General features: G+C 40.0%; 1 protein-coding gene across 11 annotated transcripts in view; it reads right to left on the bottom strand.

The window, feature by feature from the left end:
- The window catches only part of LOC110848737 (cAMP-dependent protein kinase catalytic subunit 1), a 45,298-nt gene that overhangs the window by 12,056 nt on the left and 15,678 nt on the right, over nt 1–17,564 (bottom strand). The window contains exons 1-2 of one of the 11 annotated variants that reach the window (XM_022096083.2): nt 11,808–13,923; nt 6,997–7,026 (exon numbers count right to left, since the gene is read on the bottom strand). The exons of 8 other annotated variants lie outside the window; for them this stretch is intronic. In XM_022096083.2, coding sequence (XP_021951775.1) covers nt 6,997–7,026; nt 11,808–11,850 — 73 coding nt within the window. In that variant the 5' untranslated portion in view covers nt 11,851–13,923. Of the gene's footprint in view, nt 1–6,996; nt 7,027–11,807; nt 13,924–17,564 lie in introns of those variants that run through there. 2 more of the 11 variants (XM_022096092.2, XM_022096101.2) reach the window with 2 other exon arrangements.

The raw sequence follows: 17,564 nt of genomic DNA, 5'->3' as shown, positions 1-17,564 counted from the left end.
ATTCATGCATCCATCCATCCAGTCGGGACCACGTCGAGTTGAGGAATATTGAATATTCTGGAGAAAGAAGTCCCAAATATCTCCATGGGATGAGATGACAATCAATATTTCAAAACATCCTTTCTCCTCTCTTCATCCTCCTCTCGTGGTGGTGGTGGTGGTCGTGGTGGGTTACAAGTGGATGTCGTGGTAAAATTGAAACGATCTTTCCACACACTTTACCTTCCACGACTTTCTCCACACGGCAGAAACCACCAGGACGACCACCACCATCACCACCAGGATGAAAGCCCTCTCTCTGGCACGTACCTCAAAAGGAGACGGGCACACGGGCCGACAACACGAGGTCAAATTTAAATAAAATCCTGCCAAACAAGGTATTTACATGGATGATGAGGAGAAAGTCCCACGCCGCGACTTGATCATAATAATGTCCATCATCCACTCCACCAGCGAACCTCAAAGGTGGCTTGATTAAAGGAGCGAATAAGAGAGAGGCAAAACAGCTAATAAATAAACGTGGGAGATGAATCAAAATTTTCTCTCTCGGGGTAAATATACATATACGACAGGAAAATGAAAACCATGATGACGATGCTTCTGCGCCCGGCAGTTCACTTTCAGCTTTAGAGGTCCATTATGAATCTGTATCGAGCAGACATCATTTTTAAGGTGGTGGGGCTGCTACTGCTGGTGCTACATACATATCATCATCCTGACTCTCTCTCTCAAAGTATATCCGAATTTCCATTCTCCTCTCCTTTGAACTCGAGCCAATAACAATTCTGCTGCAGAGACCTCACTGTAAAAGCCTCGACTTGTTTCTCTCTTCGAAATAAATGCCTCTCTCTCTCTCTCAGGGAAGGTTATTATTATTCTAATAAAACCTATGTACAAGCTGCTCCCTCCTATTACCTGACTAAAAGTAACGCCAAGCCGCCTAAATTTCCCAATCTTCCCTACGTTTTTCCTTACGTAAGGCTGCTGCAACTAAGTATGTAGCTACTCCTGGGGCGTGATTGGAGTGTAGTGAGTGCCAAAATCAAAGGGACGCGAGATGACATGGAGATGATGATGATGCTGATGATGATGAGATGACGGGCTTGTATAATACATAACTAACGGCTCGTATTTATACATTCTAACCCGACCCTCCTCCTCTGCCTCTCGTCCAGTCCAGCAGCCTGGGCAGATGAAAATGCTAAGAAAAACCAACCCTGTTGCCTACTTTCTCCTTTGACTCAGCAGCAGGACTCTGATAAAATTGTTATTTTGGGTGGTGCAAGAGATACAACTTTCTCTCTCTCTCTTTGACCCATCAACGATGTACTTGATGCCATCCAACCAGCCAGCAAGGTTTGCTCAGAGGAGAGAAATCTCTTTGATTCGTGAGAGCAATTCCACTTTTTTTTTCCTTTCTACTCCTTTCTCCTCGAGAAGAAGGAGAGATTTTGTCCGTCTGAACTGCAGGTGAAGAGAGGAGAGTGATCCTCAAAAATTCTTCTTTTTCCTTCCACCACCATTATTGCCTCCTTTACTGCTTTCTCCAGAATTTTCATCCCAGCAGCAGCACCACTCGTCCAGCAAAACCCGGGTATTTCTTTCTCTACACTAACTTTCCCTCCATTCCAAGTACACGTTGGAGAGATCTTTTCTCTTTGGTGGAGAAGAGTGAGTGCAACTTGGCTGGGAGTTGCTATTTGCAGTTCTATTATTACCCAGAGGCGACTGCTTACATACTTACTGGGTAGTAGTTCCTTCTCTCTCTCAGACTATGTGTGTACATAGTGGTCTTGGTGTGGCTATCGGGCCTATATAATGCATAAAGTCCGAAAAGAAGGATTAATCGACCCAGCAGCAGCAGCAGCTCAGGCAGCGCAGATGGATCCAATACTCGACAAAGTATGTGGAATGGACGGTTGCTTCGTGCTAAGCAGAGGGGACACGAAAAGTCTGATGTGGTGTGCCCTTGCCTGCAGCCTTGAAATTGGGCCTATGCCACCAAACTCTGCTCTCTCTCTCTCTCCCTCGCGTGCGTAACTAATCACAGGCCGAGTCATATTGCGACAAAGTTTTGCAAATAATATGGAGAAAGAGAAAGAAAGAAAGTTCGCGGTGGTGGTGGTCGTGCTGGTCGTTGTGAAGTTGATGATTCTATTAACTTAAATCCTGACATGATGACACCACTCCTACTCGTTCGCTATGCAAGAGAGTAATGATTAATTGGAAAAATAATAGATTCAATTAGGTAATTAAATTTGGTGAAAATTTCCAAACTTATTTAATCGTCTTGTTTGAAAATATGTATAGTGAGTGAATGGATGAATGAATTTGTTTGTTGAGAATTGTAAGAAATCCAATGAGAGGTTTAACCCGTGGTTAATTCAAACTTTACCAATCTGAAATAGTTCCTACTTTTACTAATTATAAAGTAATTTCCGTTTCCAATCTGGCCGGGGTTGCATGCAGCCCGAAAGTCATCCAAGTTTCGAAATAAATCCGATCCATCCATGTGTGAAAGTAGGAATCTCGTTAGATTCTGGGCACAAAAGCTTACTTTACTTTCACTCTCTCGCCAATCTCTTTTTCCTCCTTCGCGACCAGGACAGGACGAGAGGAGGACATGCATATGTATGCAGAGCCAGACTATGTAGCATGGATGGATGGATGAGGAAATGGCACTACATTGAAGCGCAGTCCGACATACCCAGCGTTTTCGGCACACTAAATAATCAAGTGGTGCTAAAATGTTGTCTATCTTTTTGCTAGTGAGGTCCTCTCTCTCAGATTTTGACCAAGTTAGTGTCGATCGATCACAAATTTAATTAGTATGAAATTTGCAATAGACACAATCTGCCAATGGCCAGGTTTGGCAGAGATATTCGCTTTCCAAGAAGAGAAAGCGCGCAGTAAATTTTAAGTCCACTTTCTCCTCTTGGAATATCTCTGAAAAATCTGAGCTTTTGACAAATCGTGTCTTTTGCAAACATCATATTAAGCAAATCTATGATCGATTGACACTAGTTTGCTCAAAATGTGAGAGCATACGCTGGGAGAACTCAATTGTAACCTCCCCTAAAATTTATTTATAACCATTTTTTCCTATCATTTTTGATGTGGTGAAATTACTACCAAACTCGGTAATAGAGTGGAGAGAGGAAATGAAGTGGAAGCCGACACTATTTAGAGTGCCTGTTAGCCCGTCAAATCGTAGATAGAAGCATGCAGAGAAAGGAGAAAAGTCTCGCCGAGAGAATTTCCCAGTTTGGTGTTCTATATGGAAATGAATTTGACTAGAGCTAACATCAAGTCAAACTACGCTTGACTCAGCAGTTTGCTTGCTTGCTTGGGTATAATAATGGGCAAACCAAAACCAACTAAACCACCTCTGCCAGCCAGCACCACCACGTTTTATTATTATACGGATTCATATCATGCCTGCCACCACCACCACGAAGCACTACCAACCAACCACTCCCGTTTTGTTCCTTGTCAGTCTATGGACACGTTTTAGTTCTGATGATGGAGCCGAATTGTGGAGAGAAGAATGGAGAATGATTGTCCCACCAATAATGCATGACTTGCCATTCCCTCAGTTTACTTTCACCCGGCAGACTAACAAAGTGAGAAGGTTGTCCTTTTTAGTGTAAAATGGTGAAGGGAAACATACATCGCCAGCCACCCCGTTATCCTCTCTCTCTCTCTCTCTCTCTCATTCCACCACTCCTGCCTTCTGCTCATACACACCGCCGCCCTGCTCCACCGACTAGTTTCTAATTTGGAGTGGAGAAAGCAATCCAATCCATTCATTGTATTGATGTTTTCTCCCAAAGCAGTCAATCTCCATCACGACCAGTGCCACTTACTCTGCCACGACTGAGGTGGTGGTGGTGGTGGTGGTGGGGCTCGTCGTCGTCGTCGTGGTGAGAGCAGATTGAACATAGGTATGGTTTCCTACTTGGCGAGAGAGATGAGAGGAGGAGGAGGATGAAAGCAGCAGCAAAGGTCGACCAAGTAAAAGACGGGATATCTTTTCCGTCCATAGAGAGAGAAATATCATCCAGGTTTTTGCTTCACTCACCTCTCTCTCTCTCCACATTTTTATCCGGAGGAAACCCCATATCAAATATTATAACCCTTTTCCTGATTCCTACTGCTCCTACCTCACTCACCCGATAAATGTCTCTCTCTCTCTAAGCAAATAGTATTGATTTAGCCTGGAAAACATTTCTCGGTTGGCTTTCTCCGCGAGAGGAGGAAAATACATGCAGCGACCCTGTCCAGTCGAGGAGAGAGAGTAAAATAATTGTATCAGAGTTGAATGGAAAAATCTCTCTGAGCTCTGACTTGGTTACCAAACAAACCACGAGGCGAGGACTGACTAGGCATCGTTCCGTTTCTCGTAATGTAATAATTTTTCAGAGAGAGAGAGCTTTCTCTCGGTCTGCATGCATGGCAGGTCAGCAAAGGCAACGCAACGCAACACTTATTTGGTTTGGTTATGAATGTTATGAAGGAAAATAAGTGTCCAGAGGGACTGGAAAGTAAGTGGTGGGATCCATCCATCTCTCTCTCTCTCCTCCTCGTGTGTGTATATCTACGTACATACATTGGATTCTTGGAAGAGAAAGCCTTTTCAACAACAACACAAGCCTAACAATCACCACAACCACGACGACGACGACGTCGACAACGACCAACCACTTGACTTACTCCAACGACGACAATTCTGCTTCATGTCAAAGTAGGAAACTCTTAGCATTTTACCTGCAAGTTCACGAGGAAAATCTCTACTCGTGCCTTTTCATTGCGTCATTATTATCATGGTTTCCTCTCTCTCTCGCTCCTGTCCTTTCATGAGAGGAAATAATATTTACTCGGCTGTCTGTCCCAATGATATTTTAGGACATCATCAAAGAGCTCCTCGCTCTGTGTCGACTCTGAGAAATACTTGACTTACCACCACCACCGATCACCATCGTCAGCATTGTTTTTCCCAGACTTTCTCCTCCACCGTGAGATTGATTTCGTGGCATTTATTCGCCTATTAATAATTCGACTTAGTCCTCCTCCTCCCTCCTCATTAACAAGTCTAATGAAAACTACTTATGTAATCACTTGAAAATTTCTATTTCACACGGAAACCTTACATAATCTTGGAGGGAGGGAATAAAATTAGCAAAAAAAATGATACTTCACTCCCACGAGGCCTCAATAAAATTACGCTGCGACCAACCCCCACCCCGCGGCGGTCGGGTGGGCTACATAGCAATGATAACTTCTTGTATTCACTTTTCCCCGTAAAACTGCCACCACTTGTCTATCTGGCCGTCTGAATTTAACTGAATAATGCATATCCTCTTTCCTTCCGAGGATGGATGAAATGTTGGAATTGTAGAATCTGCTCTTCTCACTCAAATCTGATTTACTACTCTGCCTGCTCCTCTCCTATTCATCCCTCGGTCCTCCTTTCACTCTCGCCATTCACGATTCAATTATCATCAAGGAATTGTTACGTACGTCTCTCCTCAAAGCGAGGAGGAAACTTACTTCCCACATTATTTTCCAACCCGCCCGTCGTCGCTACTCCGTACGTTCGTAGAAATGTACTAACAATGAGGAAACGAGTCGCTCAGTATTACTCACGTAGGAAGTAATGACTTCTTTGGAGAACCATCTTGTTAACAAAGTCACATTATTATTAGGCACGGTTCAACAAATAACATGCACAACAACCGGTTTCCTTCTCGCGTAAGTTAAAGAGCCGCTGAAACGAGTGGGCTTTTCCGACGACTATCTAGCATCTACCTACCACCACCACCCACCCACCCGCATATGTACATATGTACGAGTAGATAGATACCCATCTTGGGAAAAAATCCTACTTATTTATCTAATTTTCCGTAACAATCAAACATTTACATAAGTTGAAAGAGAATAAAAAAACCCAGTTCTCTGATTAGAATCGTAGCTAAATTGCAAATATATCGAGTCGCTTTTTCTCTCACAATGGAGTGTGCATCACACATCACACGTTTTGTACCCGTTATGCAACCCACCAGCATTGGGATGCATGGGAGTGTTAAGAGAGAGAAAGTCGTCGAGGGAAAGCACGCTCTTGGTCGTTTTTTTTTCTTTTCTTCCTACTTCCAACATAACACAGAGACACGTACATGACGACGACGAGAACGACGGCGACGACGACGAAGGAGCAGACCCAGCACCACCACCACCACCGCTGCCAGTTTGGTTCTTCTTCTCGTATATATGGAATCAATTTGTCGATCACTTTCTCCATCAAGCCAACCAGCCCACGCCCAACTCAACTCCTTCACATCTGTTCAGTTCAAATTAAAACAGGTCGGACACAAACCAAGGAAAATGAATGGGATGGTATGGATGGCACACATTTTGGCGTTTATCAGGCCAGAAACTATTAGTTTAATGAGACGAGAGAACTATATCTGGTGCTGCAGGAGGAGAGTGATCTCAACAAAGTACTCGCTTCATGGCGTGAGAATACATAAACCTGTAGCTGGACTCGAGAAGAATCTGTCTTCTTGAGGTGGGCTTAATGCATTGTGACAAATAATTAAACCTATTTTCTCAGTAAAATAAACCAGACCAACTTTCCCTTCAGTGCTTTTACTTCCTCGCCCGATATGCACTCACATTTTTTATGTATTCCATTTTTCCCAGTAGTTTTATTTACTCTGTATTTATTATTTTTCTTATTTTTTGTTTTGCTTTGTTAGTAATCATGCGTGAAAAATAGTAGTAAAAAAATTAACTCTAAACTGATCTAGGTTTTGTTATCGCTTTATATAATTAAGTATTAATTATTTCTTGTTCTGCCTGTAAATAAAAACTGTGAGGCTGTGTGAAAGTAAGAGAGCTGCTAAGTAAGTAAGAGGAAAAAAAGTAGTGGAGGAAAATCATCTAAAAAATAAAAGGTTTTTTTTGTATAAAATATATATTCCGAAAAAAGGTACTAACCACTGTCTGGAGGCTTCTGATTCGAACCACCTGATTTCCAAGAGACAAAAATACTTTTATAAACATACTGAGAAATCCACATGTATGAGAATTTTATAAAAATATGGATTTTTTTTCTGTCGAAGATCGACGACGATTTTCATAATGATGCCCTCACTTCACTCTGGAACTGGAGATGAGATGATGCCGCGCTAGAGAGAGTGAAATGAAAAACAACCCAAAAACAAGAAACGCGACAAGAATAGGTTTTAATAAGTCGAGTTTAAGTAGTAATTATTTTAATTTCAAATGAGAGAGCGGGAGGCCAAATTTGTTAGTATTATAAGAAGAAGAAGAAGAAGTAGTAGAAGGACGCCATGATGAGATGATGATGACTTTCCTTTCGTAAATACTAGCAATTTCTGTCTAAATCCTATAATAAATCTATCCGTCTATGTATCTCTCACTCACTCACTCACCAAATATTTAGTAGTAGTAGTAGTATTAGTACGTATAACGTAGTAAATATGTAGTAATACTACCACCACCACCAACCAAACCGCTACTAGTACTACCAAAATCGTTAAACAAAAAGCATAATGGGCCTCCTCAGACACACAAAAATATCGTCGCTTAGAATTTCGCATCGTTTTTCGCTTACTTCCTGATAAGCGAGCTCTGGGGCAAGCGAACAGAAACTCAACTCAGATGTGAGGTTAAGGTCGGTCAGCTACAGTCGGAACAAAATTTTGCAATTTTTATAATTTTGGCCATGCTATCGATAAGCGAAAAACGAAGCGAAATTCTAAGCGACGATATTTTCGTGTGTCTGAGGAGGCCCAATATCTTTCACAGCGTGAACAGAAGAGGAGGAAATATGTTGTAGTACATAATAATATTTAGGATTAGTTATTAGTAAATAGTCGCCCACAACAGCCTGCCACATACACACACACACGCAGCCACACTGTTTAGAGAGTTTAGTAATAGATAATAAGACAAGCTCTTTTGTCCTTGGTTTCGCTTCGTTATTTATCATTGTGCCAGCATTAGGATTTGGATACCTGGTTGCAAACGGTAAAGTAGTTACTCGGTAAATCAGATCATCAAAAGAAGAAGAGGAAGAATCCAGCCAGGAAAACGCGACGAGATGATGAGTCGGCTTGGTTAATAATTAATTGTCACGAGAGCAAAGAGAAGAATTGCGGAGTTGTTGTTGTGCAAAAATCAAAGGGAATTGGGAGAAGAAAGTTGTTATTCTCCTTCCTCGGTCGGGTTATAATTCTTCTCCGAGGTCAAAACAGAGGGATTATTTACTTACTTATTATTTAGTTATGGTATCATGTTTAGTTATTATTCGGAAAATTGTTTTTGCAAGCGGCAGGTATTTAGTTTGGCTGGAGCTTAATTATAATTAAGCTGGGAAGCAGTCAAGTGTTTCGTTTCGTTTCGTTTCGTGGGGACTAAAAGACTATAAAAATTTATTTAGCGTCGCCATATTTTATGATGATTTTCTCGATTTCCTCCCCGATTCTGGGCTTCTTTCTTTATGACATACGAATCATCTATCTAATGACATCAAATTGTACAGAATGGTATGAAAATTTCTATTTTTAATGTCTCCTTCTGTTCTCTCCACACGTATCTGGTCCTGTTGTGCATACATATCTGCGTACAATTACATATTGGTAAAATAAATGCTAACTGGTTTTAAGAAATGACTGCTCGAAAATATAAAGAAGCACCAGCAGCAGCAGAGCACAGGATGAAGATACAGACCTCGTACATCCATATAAATGGGACGGACTGTACCACTGCATTGCAATGAAACCCTCCCTCTAAAAAATGTCCATGTCACTTCTTCTCCTTTTTTATCATGGCATTATCGCATTAACACAAGTCTCGTACGTTAAATGTTCTAAAAATATTCTTCTCATGCTTCTTCCTCCATTTCTCATCTCGGAAAAATCGCACACAATCACACACATACACAGCAATCTATGCAAAACGGTTGGAGGAGGAGGAAGAAGAAACTAAAAACGATCGTCTTCTTCTTCTCTAAAAAAACAGATGGAAAAAATCATCCTAAACTTGAAACCATTACAATCAAGGAAAAAAAACAGGTGATTTTGTAGGAACTGAAATAATAATCATTCACATTTTCTTCTTTGACGACGTGTTTATCGGAGCAGTGGAAAATCCTCAAATTAAGCGATGAGTAGGAACGATATGATCCGACAAGTTTAAACTTTCTCTTAGAATTTGGACATTATTGTGTATGCATGAACATGACATGAATCAACATGATGGATTATTATTCTCCATCTCCTCTCTGTTTTGAAATGTAAATCTGTTGTTGATTCTCGTGTTTCCTTCCAGTTCAGGTACGTCAAATTAATATGAAAACAATACTTCCTCACGACACAAAAGCATTATTATTCTCTAGTTAAATTAGCCCCTTGTTCACTCGCTGACTGCCTCGTTAGGAGAAAGCGAGAAGACAAATAATGAACTCCAGCGTAACAAACAACAAACAAGTTTTGTATCTCTGTGTGCTGTTTGTGAAGAGAAAACTTGACGGGATTCGGATTTAGATTTGTTCGACCGTCGAAAACCGACCCCCACACACAAACAATTACTGAATACCTCGCATTTCTACGACTTGCCAAATTGTGCCGTACTGTTGTAATAATTGTTCTGTCAAAACAAACCCCTCGTGTTAACAGGACAACATACAAGTGCTGAATTGAATTTCTAGCACAAATCATATACTTCACCGCCCACTCAATTCCTATAAACATTGGATGAAATGAAATCCACAGATTTACGAATGAACGATACAGACGCAACACTTGCAATGAAAGTAAGAGTTTTTTTAACTAGAAAAAGCGAGAAATGAAAAGAAAAACTCATCCAAGGTGAAAGCCATCACAATAATACAACTAATTACGCCCTATTTATTACCGGATGTATAGGAACGAGACATATGTAAAAAAAAAAATATATGGAATAAACGAGACGAGCATCCTCATAAAATCAAATCGAGTACAAGACGACAAGGAAAAGGCGATGAAATTGAATGGTGAAAGTTGTCGAGAACCCTTTTCTTTTTTTTAATAAATTTGGATTGGAAAACTTTTCCAGGGAGAATAAAACCCACTTTCGGTCCTATTTTCTCTTTTGTGACTCGAGTGGGAAAAACAAAGGGGGAAAAAGAGCCCTATAAAATTTCCTCGAGGACACACTTGACTTCTTTTTATCCCGTTTTTTTTTGTTTGCTCTTTCAAACCACCAACCAACACACTCTACTTTTACTTTGGTCGTCTATTGCGTGTGTGTATGTGTGTGCTGTGTAGTGGCAAATGGTAAATATTAAAAGCAAGGTTACCAGTGTAAATAACAACACATCACATCACTCAGTCACTCTTTAAGTAAAACAGTGTCGAGCGAATTAGGGAAAGTAAATAGAATTCTGTAAAGTTAACGAGGAGCGGAGGAAATCCAGCCGAATCAAAGGGACCGACAACAACCCTGTGTGTGTATATGTGTGTAGTAGAGCAAATAAAATAATGGTCTATCTTATCATTGATAAAATGGCTTCTCTTATCGCCTCAACTTTTCATTCTGTTGTTATTCTGCAGCAGCAGGGATGGATTACAATTGTCCCAAAGCAGATGATCAATGTTTGTCCGGATTCGTGTATAAATAAACAAATATATAAATTCGCAAATGTGCGATTTAACCGAGGAAAAGGTATACGTATGTCGAGTTGTGTGGTGCTTAATCGCCCCTCTAATACCGTATCCCTCATTAATCATTACTACACAAAACATCGTAATGCTTAGGAAAATATTGTTCCTCCCATAACCGTTTTCTTCTAGAGTAGTGAAATAATTTAGTTTTGCTGATTTGCAGAAATCTTCTCCGCAATTATATTATGAGTCGTGCTATAATACTGCTCTTCCTTCTCGGCTAATGTTGTTTATTCTGTTTTATTTGTGTAGACACAAGTCTAAAGTTCATCGCTGGAGTACATATTACTTGCTCCCCTACTCCTCCGAGTGATGGATGGTGCTTTGCTTAATACTTTACATACGTGTGATGACCAGACGGTGGATATGTATTTAGCAAAATTGACAGACATTTTTGTGAAAAAGACATTGAAATATTTACGAAAAACGTCAAAATATGGATTTTTCGCATTTTCGTTAAAATATACATTTTATATGGAACATTTTTTAACACGTCATCAAACGGAAAGGTCGAAAATAAATATATACGTATCCGCCGTGTGGTGATGACGATAAAGAAGAAGAAGAAGACGACGACGACGAAGAAATACCAACATATTTAGCTGGATGGATGGCTAATTGCAATTTCGGGAGACAGCGGCTCAAAGTCAGCAAAGTGCAAACAAACAGCAGTCAGCAAACTGTATGATTATTACGTCAAGGTTAAGTCAAACGTGATATATGGATGGATGGATGAGTAAGTAAACTTTCGGTGGTGGTGGGTGTGTCAATATCAATTAAAAATTGATAGGTGTATAGATAGGCTCAGGCAAAGCGGAAAAGAATAAGCCATCATTCACATCATATCAAGTCATGTTATGTTATATAAAGTCGTGAAGAATTAAATATAAATAAGCGGTATTATTGAGTAATTAGTTAAATAAATAAATATTAAAAAGGGAGGGATACATATATATACATACATAGAGATATGAGTAATAATATGATGATACAATAAGTATAACACACTGACTGACCACATTTACATACGTGTAACATAATAAATGGATACAGAGATAATTAATTGGGATAATAATTTACCATTTTCCGCCGGATCGCCCTTTTTTGTCGCTGCATTTCCCATATTTCAATAATATCGCCCAATTCTGGGGACGAAGAAGAAGAGAAGGAACACTGGAGGAGACGAGTTGTCGTCGTCGATAAGTATAAGGCTTTTTTTTCTTTCTTGCACCACCCACCCCGCGGTATTTACGCCAAGGAAGGAGGAGGAAGGACGAGTACGAGAAATGGGTAACAAACAACAATTACAACAACAAACTCTAAAACTTTTGGTGATACACCAACCAACGTGTCGGTCCCCCCGGACCGTTTCCTCTCAACCACGAACAACGACCACCAACAAACTACTCACGAAACAACACACACGCACCGTGTTCGATCACCTCGAAATGGTCAAAAATCACCCCCACTTTGGTTCTCTGATAAACAATCCAATTACTCCTAGCAAAGACTAGCCAGTCGTCAGCACTGGATTCCGGCAACGCCACCCACTCTGATAAGGTGACAGGCATCCATTAAAGATGGCGACGACTTAACAATTACTTTAGAATCTGCAGCAGCGGAACAAGAAGAAGTGGTGGAGGAGGATGATGAGGAGGAGGAGGAGGAATAACACCTCGGCGAAAAGGAGGTGCGCATGGTTCAGTTAAAAACGAAAAACAATTCCACTTTTTTTTCCCCAATATATTAGTAACTACTATAATTTCAGTTTTTGTTTCAAACAGGTCTCTCAGTTCATAGTATGATTTAATGGAGGACGAAATCGATCAATGAGGTGTTTGGCAATTTATTAGGAATTCTTTAAGAGAGGAAGAACGATGATAAATTTTGCGATGTTTTTACTAATCCCAAGAAGGAGTGGTATATAGTGTAGTGTATTAATTGGTGTAATAAAAATATGGCAGTTATTAGTCAGTTAGTGAATCTTCTTCTTCTTCTCAGTCTGGTCCAGTCTGGTGAGGTCTGGAGTCAGAATTAGAGTAGTGGAGATGAAGTTTTTTAGTTTGATGATGATGCTGATGGCCTTTATATTTTGCACAATCTGACGAATCTCGCTCTCTCTCCTCCGAAGAGTATTGAAGTGAAGTGAGTGACACGAAATATTTCTGTCCTGCTGCCTCTTCTTCTCGCCCGACCACTACTACACCATACATTCACCAATTAACTCCTCGTCGTTCCTTCTTCTCGATGATGACGAGGAAGATTTTTCTCTTTGGTATCTTCTTGTGTGTGTGTGACAATTCGCCGCAGTGCTGGATTGACCCTAAGTAAATAAATAACTAGCTGGGAAGAAGAAGATTGTTCCACTTTTTAAAAGGGAAGTTATATGTGCAGTGCAATGTATTAAGTAAAATGGTTCTCCGTTCGTCGTCAGCAATGAGGAAAATTCTGGTTAAAATTATTAACGTAATGGTAATCAGTGTCGAGTATATTTCTCTCAATTGCCCCAAATTATAAAATTTCTTGGTCTTCTTCTCTTTCTTCACTGGCACGAACACATAAAATAATCACCTCCTTTTTTACCCCTCTTCTTATTGACATCATCCCAAGCAATTGTTTGTTGTACACACACATACACACCGCACCGGTCGGTGGGTCGGTCACTTGTTAGGTCGCCTTACTTTTGTAATCCTTCACTCCGTCCCCATTTGGATAAGGTGTTATCCCTCAATTTGCGTAATAATAGTGGTAGTGAGAGTAGCGGTAGGTCGTAGGGAAAATATAGTGACGCAGAGTAAAGTAATAGTTCTCGCAGAGAGAGGAAACACTTGGTTTTCCTCGACTTGGTTGTCTCTTATTGGTGTTGATATTAAACTTGTCTCTCTCTCTGCTGCTGAGGTTGCTTGCTTGCTTACTTGCTGGTAATGTGTATGTAAGGTAAGGTGCGGTGTGTTCCTTTCCTAGCGATGTTGCAATACCAAGTGGAGCGTTTGCATGGTGTTCATCAATGCAATGTTGTGAAGCAAATGTTGCAAAGCTTGGTTCTCTGCTGCTGGTCTGCTTAGTTAGGGTACAGTACTGGGGTATGCAATAGTAAAAAGTGGTGATGGTGCTGATATTGGCTGGTCTGACTGCCCGGATCCGTCTATGCAAAATATGCAGGAGCAGAAGTTCTTTTACCACAGAGGAGCAACCAGAACCTCTGCCTGACTCGTCTACAGGGAGGAGATGGCCACAAAATCGATCAAAATGGAAGGAGCAGACTTTTACTCTCTCGTCCCAGCAACACTTTTCGCACCGTAGCCTCAAAATCTTTTAACCTCGCAGAGCCATCCAGATGGGAAGAGAGGAGAATTCAGCGCCAAACTCATTGCACGCCGCCACTGTCGAGAGCCCAGTGTAGTGAAAAACCTGCTTTCACCTCTCCCCTCCTCCTGGATTTTCGTCGCCCTTCATGATAACCACCAGATAACCACACGATAACCACACTGATTAGGAGAGGGACTAGTTATTCACGTTAATTTTTTGATAGGAAAATCGACTCTGACTCTTTTTTCTAAAGGAATATGAAATGAATGACATGACACCGATTTTTTATTATGAACATCTCCACTTTTTTGCCAGGTGAAAAATTGATTGGCAACATTTTTTCTTTCTTGGCAGTCTAGTCGATTTTTTTCGTGGTGAAGTATTGTCAATGAAATAATATATGAACTAGTCGGAGGTGGAGGTGCAAAACTTTAAAGACGTTGAACCGAATGGTAAATTATATCGCCGTCATTCATACGGTACGATTAGATACTTGTCATCATAAAAGGATTGTATGCCTGCATTGATTGCACTATTTTGGTTGTTGGCGTGCATGCATGGTGTAATAATGTAATTGTTGTTGAGTGTCCATGGGTAAGGATTGACTTGACAATTTCAAAAGAATAGATCAGCACCACTACTATTTAAGCAATAATCATTTTTTTCTTCTCCTTCCTTCTACCGGGTTTACATATGGTCTGAGGGCCTTAAATGGAGCTTAATAATAATAATCGGTGGCTATAAGGTAACTATTTTATGGTTTCTTTTATTCTCATTTCAATCATAGCCGTGATGGTGGTGATGATGATCAGAGTTGAAAAATTAGTACGAGATGAAGATGACCACGAAGACGGATTTAGTCAAAGTTCTTTCTTGCAAGTTTATAAGCATTCATGTATTGTAGAGATCTACAAATGTTGTCAAACTTGTTTGGATCTTGTGAAATGAACTCGACTTAAATTAATTCTCGCCTATGCCAAATTGTAAATAGGCATTGAATTTAATTCGACTTGAGAATAATACAGCGTTGGACGGCGTGGAGAAGAAGGAGGAGGAGGAGGAATTGGCAAAAGGGCACCCGTTACAGAGAATGCAGATGCAGACACATTTAATAAAACTGAAAAGTATCAATGATCTCGATGCGACAACAACACCTAAAAGCATACACGGCCTACAAGTTAGTTAGAACCATCAGATCCCGCACAGGGGCTGCGGAACCGTGGGGACATTTTTCCCATCTAAGAAGTAGAAGTGTGGATTTTCTTAATCATTAAACTTTATCTTAAAATACTATTGTCCCCACGGTTCCGCGTCGAATGAGATCTCCTTCATCTCTCTCACTTTAATAAGGACAAGTTGTATATTTGGTACAAACAAATTAAATAAAAGATATGTGTACATGGTGGACGCGGATTGGTTGTCAAGTTACATACATATGTACACCACACAGAGCAGAGGGGTCATCATCATCATCACCTTAAAACCGTCCTCTAATAAAATGTCACTGTTCTTAAATAGCAGGATAAAATCCAATCTACTTCTTTTTTTAAACAGTAATATATACCAAAAGTTAGGAATCCACACAAACTATAAATGTGCATACTTTTTTTTTACTCTAATTTACTTTTGCCCCCAGAAAGACATCAATTTACGAGGAGTCCACTTTAAAACAAAACTTTTCCATTTTCTCCACTACACAAAAATTGCGATCAATAAATATGCCTAAAACCGATTCATTCAGTAATTGGGGAAACTTGGTAATTAATTATGCACATATTGCGAATTGAGAGAGAAACCTTCTGGACACTGTCACTCATCTCGGTCCTCTGCTGGCTGCACATTAAGAATAATATGGTACATACCACATATTATCTCTCTTAATTTACATACTTCACCCTAAATTTATATCCATACGTCTTAACAAACATCCATTCAGATAGGATTCATCATCAATAACAAGTGTGTCTGCATGAATAACTTCTTACGTAAATAAGTAAGTACATACATACATTCCTCATCTCTCGAATATATGTATTATTCACTGATTGAACTCTTTCTACATGCACGGATTTATTTATTTCCAATCTATATACATACATCATTCCACCATAAGTACGAAAAAAAAGTATGTGTACATATCTCCAAGTCCACATTATTCTCTTCTCCTCGCCTGCTCCTAAAGCAGATTGAACTTTTCCTTACAGCAAATCTCCACATTTTTGCCAAATCTTGATCCCACAAAACTTTTCCTGTCAAACAAACAAACTAAACTAAACTAGAGCAGGAGGAGAGGAGCAGCAGCAGCACAAATCTCGCTCACGAACCAAACACAATGACGGATGAGGAGACAGAGACGTATCAAAACCAAAAGATTTCCAATTCGTGCCAATATGTGTGCAATATCTTCTCCTTTGCAAATAATTCGCGTGTGTTTCAATTGCAACTTTTACAAATCATCCAATTAGAAAAAATACATCCTCGCCACACCGCTCAACTATTTAATTCACCTCTTTTTTCTCTTCTCCTACCACCCACGGCAATAATAAATAATAATTTAAATTGTACAACTATATTCATCGTCACGAAGAAGGAATGGAGCTTGGTTGGGTTGTTTAAAAACATTGACTTTTTGACATCACAGCTCTCCTCCTGCTGTATTTCGCTTGGCCAAAAAATAAAGACCGAGTGAGTTCAAGGTTAAAATCTTCTTTTTTTCTCGAGATGTATTTATATTTTTAGTTCTCGTACACATGGGCCAACAACATAAATAATTATATATATTTAGAGAGAGAGAGAAAGAAAGAGAGATTAGTTTAGCACATAGTTTTTAAATCTTCATTCTCATCATCACAAAACTTTTTTGTCCTTCCTCCCGAGACGGAAATACACGTAATGACATTTACGGCTCAATCCCCTCGTGTTTAAGTGGAAGAGGAAGAAAAGAGTATAAATGTCAGTCAAGCAAATTGTGAAGTCATAGATAAATATTTAAGAGGGTGAGAAAGTCATCATAAAAAAGTCGGTGAGTGAGTAGTAAACGAGGCAGAATGAGACGAGACATTTATTATGGACAGCGTTTACTTTGCTGAATAAATGTTTCACTCAACCCACTGATGGATGGATGGACTGACTGCGTGAATTATGTACATACGTTTGCCCAACTTGATACTTGAGAATATGTACTAATCGATAATGTGGAGAAATTCCGTGCTCATTAATAAACCTGCTTTTAGGTGACACTTTCACCAAGTGTGAGAGGCAGCCAAATTTCAGAATTAACCGTAATAATGGATCAATTTAAATCAATGACTCAGTATCATTACCATCGACCACTTGGATGACAGGGCTTGACATTAACATTATTATTGTTGTTTCGTCCCATGTAAGTGCCGACATAGGATAGGAGACAAATTGGTTGCCTAATTATTATCTATTTGCATGAATTCGATTCACTTTACATTTACATACGCACAGCAGATGTAGTGAACTGATAGCCTGGTCGTGGTGGTGGTGGTCAAATAGGCGAGA

This window comes from Folsomia candida, unplaced genomic scaffold, assembly GCF_002217175.1.
Source record: "Folsomia candida strain VU population unplaced genomic scaffold, ASM221717v1 Fcan01_Sc001, whole genome shotgun sequence".
In the NCBI taxonomy this organism is placed as follows: domain Eukaryota; kingdom Metazoa; phylum Arthropoda; class Collembola; order Entomobryomorpha; family Isotomidae; genus Folsomia; species Folsomia candida.
Note: the sequence above shows the minus strand (reverse complement) of the source record. Positions and strands in the feature narration are given on the sequence as shown.